Source organism: Nyctereutes procyonoides, unplaced genomic scaffold (genome assembly GCF_905146905.1).
Source record: "Nyctereutes procyonoides isolate TBG_1078 unplaced genomic scaffold, NYPRO_anot_genome, whole genome shotgun sequence".
NCBI classification, from domain to species: domain Eukaryota; kingdom Metazoa; phylum Chordata; class Mammalia; order Carnivora; family Canidae; genus Nyctereutes; species Nyctereutes procyonoides.
In genome coordinates this window covers 12738848-12749823 of record NW_026575142.1, presented here as the reverse complement: position 1 = coordinate 12749823, position 10976 = coordinate 12738848, and the positions used below count along the sequence as shown (strand labels likewise).

General features: G+C 35.5%; 1 protein-coding gene across 3 annotated transcripts in view; it reads right to left on the bottom strand.

The window, feature by feature from the left end:
• Positions 1-4939: 4939 nt before the first annotated feature.
• The window catches only part of GPR155 (G protein-coupled receptor 155), a 43703-nt gene continuing 37666 nt past the window's right edge, over positions 4940-10976 (bottom strand). For all 3 annotated transcript variants that reach the window (XM_055308215.1, XM_055308214.1, XM_055308216.1), the window contains 3 exons: positions 10623-10687; positions 9211-9348; positions 4940-6870 (listed from right to left, as the gene is read on the bottom strand). In XM_055308215.1, the coding sequence (XP_055164190.1) occupies positions 6579-6870; positions 9211-9348; positions 10623-10687 (495 nt within the window). In that variant the 3' untranslated portion in view covers positions 4940-6578. The remainder of the gene's footprint in view (positions 6871-9210; positions 9349-10622; positions 10688-10976) is intronic.

Genomic DNA, 10976 nt, shown 5'->3' with positions numbered 1-10976 from the left:
TCCAGAGTGACTGCCATTTTGCATTCCCACCAGCCGTGAATGAGAGTTTCTGTTGCTTCACATCCTTGTCATTTGGTATTGTCAGTGTTCTGGATTGTGGCTGTCTCATAGGTGTATAGTAGTACCTTGTTTTAATTTGATGATAACACATGATGCAGAGCTTCTTTCATTTTTTAAAAGATTTTATTTATTTATTCACGAGAGACAGAGAGAGAGAGGCAGAGCCACAGGCAGAGGGAGAAGCAGGCTCCATGCAGGGAGCTTGATGTGGGACTTGATCTGGGACTCCAGGATTATGCCCTGGGCTGAAGGCAGATGCTTAACAGCTGAGCCAGCCAGGGGTCCCCAGAGCATCTTTTAATATGCTTATTTGCCATCTGTATGTCTTCTTTAGTGAGGTAATCTGTTCAGATCATTTGCTCATTTTAAAAATCAGGTTGTTCATTTTCTTATTGTTGAGTCTGAAACTCAAGAGTCATTGAGATGAGTTCCAATCCTTAACAACTATCAACAAGATCCTGCTGATCTTTCCCATCTATATCTTACTACACTTTATCCATTTGTTTTCTAATCCCCACCATCCCCCCATTCACCTCCCTTTTGGCAGCCACCAGTTCTCTGTCCGTTTCTTCTTTTTGGTGTTCGTTTATTTTGTTTCTTAAATTCTATATATAAATTATATAAATTCTACATATAAATATTCTACATATTTCATAAAAATAAATAAATAAATAAATAAATAAATAAATGAAATCATAAGATGTTTATCTTTCTCTTCCTGACTTATTTCACTTAGCATAATACCCTCTGGGTCCATCCATTTTGGTGCAAATGGCAAGATTTCATTCTTATGGCTGAATAATGTTCCATTGTATATATATACCACATCTTTTTTATCCATTCATCTATGATTGGACACGTGGGTTGCTTCCACATTTTGACTATTGTAAATAATACTGCAATAAACAGAGGGGCACATATATCTTTTTGAATTAGTGTTTTTGTTTTTTTGGGGTACATACCCAGTTGTTGAATTACTGGGTCCTATGGTAATTCTATTTTTAACTTTTGAAGGAAACTCCATCCGCATTGTGCCTGCATCAATTTGTATTCCCACTGACAGTGTAAAAGGAACCCTTGTACACTGTTGCCTTTTTTAATTTTTTTAAGACTATTTGAGAGAGAGAGAGCACGCTTGAGCATGAGTGGGGGTGGGGAGGGGCAGAAGAGAAGCAGACTCCTCACCGGGCAGGGAGCCCAAAGCAGGGCTCCATCCCTAGACACTAAGATCATGACCAGAGCCAAAGGCAGACACTTAACCAACTGAGCCACCCAGGTGCCCCAACTGGTGCCTTTTAAAAAGCTCTTCCTATGCTGCTCTTTCAAATCCTCTAATGTGCCCAACTCCTTCACAATGGCTGTACCCTGTTTGCACCATTCATTTCATGTGCTCCACTTTATGTAATTCCTTTATGTAAATTCCTTTAGAATTTTGCTGAAACATGAGTTCCTCAGGAAAGTTTTCTCCACACCACAAGGTTAAGTCTGTTGTTACACACTCTCAGAGTCATATGTGATCCTGATCACAAGTGTAATTGTATGTCTAACATCTGTCTTTCACAGTATAATAGAAGCTTTATAAGGTTAGGAACTGTCTTTGTTCCCACTATTGTGTGCTCAGTAGTCAACATTGTGTTGGCACAAGCTAGATGCTCAATAAATATCTGTTAAATGAGCATTCAAATGCTCATGGAAATAATTTATACAGTCCTCTGTAAAGCTGAGCAAATTACCTAGACAATCTACCTGTACAACTTAGTACCTTTGTTAAGTCACAGGTCAACCTGTTGCCTTTTTCCATATTCAAAATGGGAATAACAGCTCCCTAAATACAAGGATTATTAGAAGGAGTTATGAGTTAACTTGTTATGAGTTAACTAAGAAACAGTTTGGGATAGGCAGCCTGGGTGGCTCAGCGGTTTAGTGCCACCTTCAGCCCAGGGTGTGGTCCTGGAGACTTGGGATCGAGTCCCACGTCAGGCTCCCCACATGGAGCCTGCTTCTCCCTCTGCCTGTGTCTCTGCCTCTGTGTCTCGTGAATAAATAAATAAAATCTAAAAAATAAAAAAATTCTTAAAAAAAAGTTTTGGGAGACTTTCACTCCATAAATCTGATATGGTATTTGCGTTTTGGTAATTATGTGGGTAATTAATCCCTGGTGGCATATTTTAGAAAATTTAAGGTTTTCTTAAAATTCATGTGTTTCTTAAGTAAAAAATATAGTAGCCAAAATTAAGCTTTTTTTTTTTTGTTTTTTTTGGTTAACCCTCAAATGATGTGGTTATTATTTACCATGATGTAATAAACCAATAATCTAATGAACTGAGCACTTTAGAGAAAGCTAGTTTGATCTTTGGTGAAAACATAAATTTATGTATTAATCTTCAAAACAATTTTATTTTTTATTCTAATTCCAGTTAACAGTTTTACATTAGTTTCAGGTGTACAATATAGTGATTCAACAATTCCAGATATTAGTGCTCATCAAGATAAGTATACTCTTAATCCTCTTCACCTGTTTCACCCATCAATTCCTACCACCATCACACTCCCACCATCTGTTTGTTCTCTATAGTTAACAGTTTGTCTTTTGGGTTTTTTTCCTTTGTTTTTTTCTTGAATTTCACACATAAGTGAAATCATATGGTATTTGTCTTTCTCTGACTTATTTTGCTTAGCATTATACTCTCTAGATCCATCCCTATCGTTGTAAATGGCAAGATTTCATTCTTATGGCTGAATAATATTCCATTGTGTGTGTGTGTGTGTATATATATATATATATATACACATATATATATATCTTCTTTATCCACATCTTTATCCATTCATCTATTTTTTTTTATTATTATTTATGATAGTCACAGAGAAAGAGAGAGAGGCAGAGACACAGGCAGAGGGAGAAGCAGGCTCCATGCACCGGGAGCCCGACGTGGGACTCGATCCAGGGTCTCCAGGATCGCGCCCTGGGCCAAAGGCAGGCGCCAAACCGCTGCGCCACCCAGGGATCCCAATCCATTCATCTATTGATGGACAATTGGTTAGCTATTGCAAATAATGCTGTAATAAACACAGGGATGCATATAGATTTTTGAATTAGTGTTTTTGTATTCTTTGGTTAAATATCTAGTAGTGTGATTACTAGATCATATGGTAGTTCTATTTTTATTTTTTTTTCTATTTTTAATTTTTTAATTTTTTAATTTTTAATTTTTTGAGGACCCTCCATACTGTTTTCCACAGTGGCTGCACCAGTTTGCATTCCCACCAACAGTGTAAGAGGGTTCCTTTTTCTCCATATCCTTGCCAACACTTGTTTCTTTTTTTGATTTTAGCCACTCTGACAGGTGAGGTGACATCTCATTGTGGTTTTGATTTGCATTTTCCTGATAGTGAGTGATGTTGAGCATCTTTTCATGTGCCTGTTGACCATCTGTATGTCTTCTTGGGAGAAATGTCTGTTTGCATCTTCTGCCCATTTTTTAATTGGACTGATTTGTGTGTGTGTGTGTGTGTGTGTGTGTGTGTGGTTGAGTTGTAGAAGTTCTTTATATATTTTGGATACTATTTTTCAATTATGTCATTTGCAAATATCTTCTCACCATTCAGTAGGTTGTCTTTTAGTTTTCTTGATCAACCAAAAATTTTGTCCCAGAAACAATTATGTAGTCTAGAATTTTGGAAGTTTAGTTCCTACTTGTGTAATTTGCCAAAAATTGACTCAATGAAGTGAATGTTTTCTCTCTTTAATTACTTCAGGCTTTATCACACCAGTCATAGAAATTTCTCATCTCACCTTTTCCTGAAGAATGCTGATAACACTTCTGATCCTGAACTGTATTCCAACCATCAGACATCACTTGACTACCTGTGTCCAGTGGTCTAAGGCAATTTAATATTTTACATCATGTGAAAATTGAAGGAGCAAAAACTATAAGAGCTCTATTCTGCATAGCAAACATGTAAAATAATAGTTTTACATTTTTCTTGCTTTTACAAACTTACTGTCATTGTTATTCTTAAAATGCCAAGCACACTTTACCTTATTTTTAAAATATTGAAGTTTAAATAAAAGCTAGTCATGAAATTAATCAGAACAAAGAAAAGAACAACTTACCATACTGAATATTAGCCTAAAAGGGGTAGTTTTTTTCTTTTTAGGTAGTCTCTACAACTAACCTGGGGCTTGAACTGATGACCCCATGATCAAGAGACAAATGCCCTACTGACTGAGCCAGCCAGGCTAAAAGGGGTAGATTTTAACCAGAATTCTATTAGGTAATTTTCCCAGCTGTGACCCTGCATATTAAAAATTATGAAATGTGAAAAAGACTCTTGTCACATTTTTTTATTAATAAAAAGTGCTTACTGAGTGAATAATTGAGCAAGACCCTGTGCATATAGATCCCTATGCATAGATCACAAAGAATGGAACAATCTCAGGAGACCCATTTAAGAAAACATTGAGGGGCGCCTGGGTGGCTTGGGTCATGATCTCAAGGTCCTGGGATCCACCCCTGCATTAGGCTCTCCACTTAGTGGAGAGTCTGTGTGTCTTTCTTCCCACTCCCTCCGCTTGTGCTCTTTCTGTCTTTCTCTCAAAAAATAAATAAAATCTTAGAGCACAAGCAGGAGGAGGGACAGAGGGAGAAGCAAGCAGACTCCCCGTGGAGCAGGGAGACCGATACAGGACTCAATCCCAAAACCCTGGGATCATGACCTGAGCCAAAGGTAGATGCTTTACCCACTGAGCCACCCAGGTGCCCTAAATAAAATATTAAAAAAAACAAAACAAAACATGTAAACTTAGAAAACATAGAAAAGACCTCTCTGATGGCTTCTGCATTTTTCAGTTTACTCAAAGAAAAGATGTTGCCAATGCAAGTTAAAATAGGCATTTTATTGAGAAACTTGCTTTGTCAGAGTAAAAGTTACAAATATTTTCATTTAATAAAATTAGCATATCCATAATCCTAAAAACATCCCTTAAAAGCCTTTGTTTATCTGAAACCTCAGATCATTCAGATCCAGGGTTTTCTCTTAGTGTTTTCTGTGGAAAAAGATGCTGCTTATTCCCTTCATGCAAATAACTGAACATGTGTAGTATGACTTGTTCACAAAACAAATTCTCCAGTTTGAGTTGCCTGCATGCATGTGAATTAATATCTGCATTTCTGTGACTATAAAAGTCTCCTGCTATAACAATGAAGCGTTTTGCTTACTCCTGAGCAATCTGAAAGTTATAATGTGGTCATGTAAAAAAAAAAAGGTCTTGCAGCAAGACAGTTCTGCTGAAAAACATCCCCATTCCCTCATCATAACATGAAGTTGGTACAGGTTAATACTACACAATAAAGTGTAATTTGCTTGTTAAATACACTAGGCTTCCATGCAGGTTTTTAAAATAATTATCTATTTGTTTCATTAAAAGGGCAATGATTTAACTTTATAAATCATTTTCTAAATGGCTTTTCCATGACACATTAAAAGTATGAGAAAAATAAATACTTGAAACATGTTTTAAATAAGTTAAACCAGCACTGACACCTAATAAAATTAAGTAGAGGTTCAAAGGTCATGTGAATAGATCTCTTTTTAATTTACTGAAGATAAAGCTTACATGAGGGCAACACTGAATAATTTTCAAGTTTATAGATTTTTATACATGGATACTTAAAAAGACTAAATTCTAGGTGTAAAAGTTGGATGTTAGGTTTAGAATTTTTTAATCTTGACTTGAACTATAAAGTTTTTTTTCTTTTTAACTGCAGGAAATTAATAGGGCTATGCTTCTGCACTGTGATGCTTTGTGCAAACACCAGAATTGATATATGACAATAATATTCTTGCTAAAATTTAAACAAAACTGCTGAAATTATTCTTAGTACAAAAGTTAAAATTATACTTCTGTTGAGGGATTTTGGAGATAATATTTATGGTGGTTCTTATTTGCCTCCTGTGGCACAGATTAGTACTTTGGCTAGAAAAACAAGAAAAGATAAACTTTAAAAAAATATTGCCTCTAGTTTTTAATTACTATTTGTTAAGAAAACAGGAAAATAGAGTAAGAAGGTCTTTTATCAGAATCATTAAAATTCTTTTTCAGGAGGTGCTATCAATAAGTGCAAAGTTGTCATAATTTAAGGTCCATTTCCTGCTAGCAGTATACTTGCCGAATTTGGCAGTTTAAAGCAATATGTTGGATGTTGACTTTGAAATTATAGCAAACAGATGCAGAGAGCAATGTCTTAAAATGTTGGCATAATTAGTTTATAGTAATTAATACATTTATTAGGACTTTACATTTTGACTTGGTTTTCTCTTTTTTCCTAAGTCAGTTTTCCTGTGTGTTTTCCATACACATGAAATCACAAAATGTTAGCATGGGGTAGGAACACATCAAATTTTACAGAAGAGGCAACTGATGCTCAGAGACGTTGTGATTTGCCCAAGGTCACTCAACTAATAAGAAACAGACCTGGGGCTAGAATATGGCCGAGGGTTGTCTCCTTCATCATTTAGGTCTTAGGGGATGGAGATGAATGCTCAATCTCTTTATATCTTTCCTTTGGGGGAGTGTTTGCATTAATAGCAGGAGGACTCTGCTCAGGACTCTTTTGAAGAAATCTATAAAACAAGTATTCATCCCGAAATTCATACTCATTGGTAATATGTTGGATGACTCCCCCTTGCACCAGTCTATCTCCATATATCACAGCTTCACCACGGTCAGAGGCAAGGCCGACTTCAATGAGCCAGTTCACCAGGTCACAGCCACAGAAAGTCCCAGTAGATGTCTTTGCACCACACCTGTATGTCAAAGGAATGATTCACCCATATGTTCTGTAAACCTGGTATGAGCACTGCATGATAGAGGACAAGCAAGGAAAAACAGGAGACAGGGAAACACAGCATGACAGTTAAAAGTGTGGCAGGAATGAAACTTTTCTGATATAAAGGGTCTGTTAAACTCACCTGACCCTAGAAAGATCCACCAGAAAAAAATAAAATATGCCAATAATGCTTGTGAAAACAGAAACATGTAAAAAAAATGATGTAAGTACATCTACAAAGAAGCATTCTTTTTATAGTAGCTGGCCTTTTATGCTCAGATCCATTTTGTAGACAGCTGGATATTATTTATTTATGTTATATTCATAGGTATAATAAGTAATTTAATTGTCTTAGGAACATTAAATAATATTTTTTACAAGCTCTTAGGAAGTAATTATTTTTTACTAAACTACTCAAATCGAACATCATTATTTTCTGTTTATCACAGTGCCCACAAATAGTCTTTCTTCTTGCCTTCAGCAGCAAAACAATCCTACTGATGTATTTGTCAAGAATTTGCTGCATTAGGAAGTAAGGAAAGAATAAGTGTGATCTGTCTTGCTACAAATCTAAGGTCTTTAAAATGTACTTTGATGATGAATCTATTTCTTGATAATTTAAAATTTAAAATCTGTCTTCCTAATGCAAGTGTGGGGTTCCTCACATATCAACAAATAAACAAAGGGAAGAGAAATGTAAAAGAACCAATTACATGAAGTCTGTACATTTTTATACAAATATGTAAGAGACAACATGAATCTGTCCACAAGCATTAGTCAAGCTGTAACACCTGAAGTGCTTGACAACAGGAAAACAGCAGATGAAAATCAAGATGAAATGAGAAATAGGCGACAAAAATTTTAGAACATTTAACCACCAATTAATACAGCATTTCATATAAAAATTAGAAAAGAGGTTAATATACATGAAAAATCTTCTCAAGTACATAAATCAATATATTTTAACATCAGTGTTTTGCTTAGTAATAAGATATCTTAATTTATGTTTTGCAACTACAAACTCTATCACTTTGAACAGAAAGCCTGAATGAACATTACAACCTATGTCTGATCCTTCTTCCTGCTTGTTGATTTTTAATTTATGGCCCAACACCTTATATCCCAGACACCAACTGAATAATATTGCTTCCTGCTGACTGACCAGGCAGCTGCAATCACAGCCCATGGGACAGTGCCGAGTGGCAGAGAATGTGCCGCCATATAGGATGCAGAGCACCACTGCCAGCCAGCGCCCGTTCAGCCATCCAGGACTGAGGCCCACTGGCAGCCCTGCAGAGCGCAAGAGCCATGCTTCTGACAGCAGGTGATCACAGGGGGCCTTTCTTAATTTCAAAAAAACAATTGTAAATTGTTGAAACTATCCATAGATGGAACTTTGGCTCTTTAAGGGTAAGAAGCTTTCCTTCATAGTTTACCAGAACCTGAGCTGGCCCTATTATGTAGGTTTTGTCATCTGATTCAAGGACAGGTTCTCTAATTTTAAAGAAGAGGAAAACTAAGGTTTAGAGAATTGAACTGCCCCAATATCATGTAGCTAATATGTGGCAAACTCAGGGGCTGGCTCCTGGTATGGGTGCCCAAACAGTGAGTCCCCTTTCCACTAGCTGTTCCAGGCTATCTTTTGGTTATAATAAAATATACTCCTATTTTATATCATCCTAAATGGTAAATATATCATCCTAAATGGTAATCTTCATAAATTTTCAAATCTGCAGTTATAGACATAAAAGTATTTGGTTTTTTTAATGTTTTTTTTCCCCTCTTTTATGACAACCAAACATCATGGCACTGATTCATTCATTTCCTGCTGCATGTTCTGTATCTTGAGAATTAGAAGAATAAATATGATGTCATAGACTGAAGATTAGGACTTGAAAGGGAAAATAAGCAGCAGAAGTAATTAAAGGACAGAAATTTCATTTCATTTTCTTGACAATGTAATTAATAATATGAAATAATGTACCACTAGGAGACAGGAGAATAGAAAGCCACCCTAAATCCAGTGTCTCTCATAGTTTTGTGATGGCCAACATAAAATGAATGTTAATATTTTACTACATTTTGGTTCATTTTAAATTAGTTTTTGCATTTTATATGGACATTGGAAGTTATATAACATTTAGAAAGTGTAAAAATCTTATATATGTTATTTCTTAAACTGTAAAGCTATTTTAACTTTTACATGTAAAAGTGCTACTGAAAATAACAACCATGCAGTTAGTTACAACCATATTACTCAGCCTGTTACAAACCAAAATTAATATCTAAAATATAATTATCTGGAAATTGTACTTACCTTCTTTCCTTGACAATGTTTCGGATACAGAGGTCACGGTGATAATGGATAAACTGTTGACAGGTCATTTTTATTTCCTCAGGAACAGGAGAACCCCTGTTTTCTGCTGTCTCTTTATTATTCCATAGGAATTCAAGTCTAAAAATCAAAATTTATGGATGCCACTTTTAAGGAAAGGAAAACACGGAGAGAAAACCCCTTCTTGCCTATTACCCCCATCAACATGTGTCTCCCAAAGCTAGCATCTACAACATCCAGATATTTTTAATCTCGAAAGCAAAGACATAACCTGCCCTTGGTTTCCTGGTCCAAGCAGGTAGGGTGGGGGTAAGGTGAGGTGGGGTGGGAGACTTGAACATTTTATAAACCTTCCTGACATATTTGATCCATTTCAGTTTCTGCCAATAAATGTTCTTTTCTTGTTCTACATTTTACTGTTTTAAGTTGCAAAAATAACTCACAGAGATCAAGTATTTTATTTAATCATTTTCCAATTTCAGTACCACAGAGACCAATACTGGGATCTGGAATACAGCAGAATTCTGTTTCTTCCAGCTCAGACAATAGATGTGTTGACTATTTTATCTGATCAACATTATGAAGCTGATAACTAAGTTTAGTGACTTTCCTATTACACTTTTCCTCCTTAATGAAGTGATTATGACCCAGCAACTACATCTTTATAATGTGATGATGTTGATGACAAAAAAGAAGGAGGAGAAAGAAGAGTGACCAAATACTGGGCACTTTTTATATACCTGGTTCGATAAGTTCCATTAGCATTTCTCATTTCTACTAATTTTGACTTTGAAAACAAATGAGGATATACAAATATTTGTGCCCCGCTTCCTGCCACTCCCAAGCTGGAGAATTCTCACTTCATTTTTATATTCACGCTATCATTATTATTATAAAGAAATTCCCAATCTGAATCCAAAGAAACTCTTTACCAAGCATATAAAAAACAAAAATTTAGAAAGGAGAGAACTTGAGTTTTCTATAAATTGTCAGTTTGATAGAAAGAGAAATCCTACTGTCAAGGGAGAACCTATATTGTCAAATATAGGCCTTTGGGGGCACACCGTCTACTATTTCCATTTCTAAATACACTTTCAGGGTCATTTTGCTTTATGTAGTTAATGGGATAGATAGAAGTCTGCATCCATCAATTTTTGTTAAAATGCAAATGACAATGTTGAATTATTAAGAGTTCTTCCAATATTTTCTCTGCAATTATTTACAACAAATATGTGAATCAACATATAACCTTTCTGTAGTGTTTAGTTTAAGCTTTCTGTGGTCTCCTAGCAGTTACTAAAGGTTTAAAAATATCAGTATCTTACTAGAATGGCTAGAATGGCCTTCACATTATTGCCTTGACAGATATAGATTTATTTCAAAACTAAATTTACCTTCTTTTGAAAGGCAGAATGATTAAATGTTTGTCCAATCCAAAGATGCCAAAGGAAATAAATCCCTATGGAAGAATAAAAGTTGCAGTTATGAATTCAACACTAGAATGTTAAGACTGCGAGATTATGGAAGCCACCATATTTAGTAAACCCATAGTGATTAGAACAATATTTTAAATGGAACACACAAAGCAGACCTTCTAAAAGTTTAGTGCCTGGAGGCAATATGATATTTGGCTGCCTTTTTCCAGTCATCTATTCTACTAATTATGTTGGATAACTGGTTTAAACCAGTATCGAGCGACCACATCTGCATGTTAGCTTATTGAATAAAAATGAAAACATTTATGACCT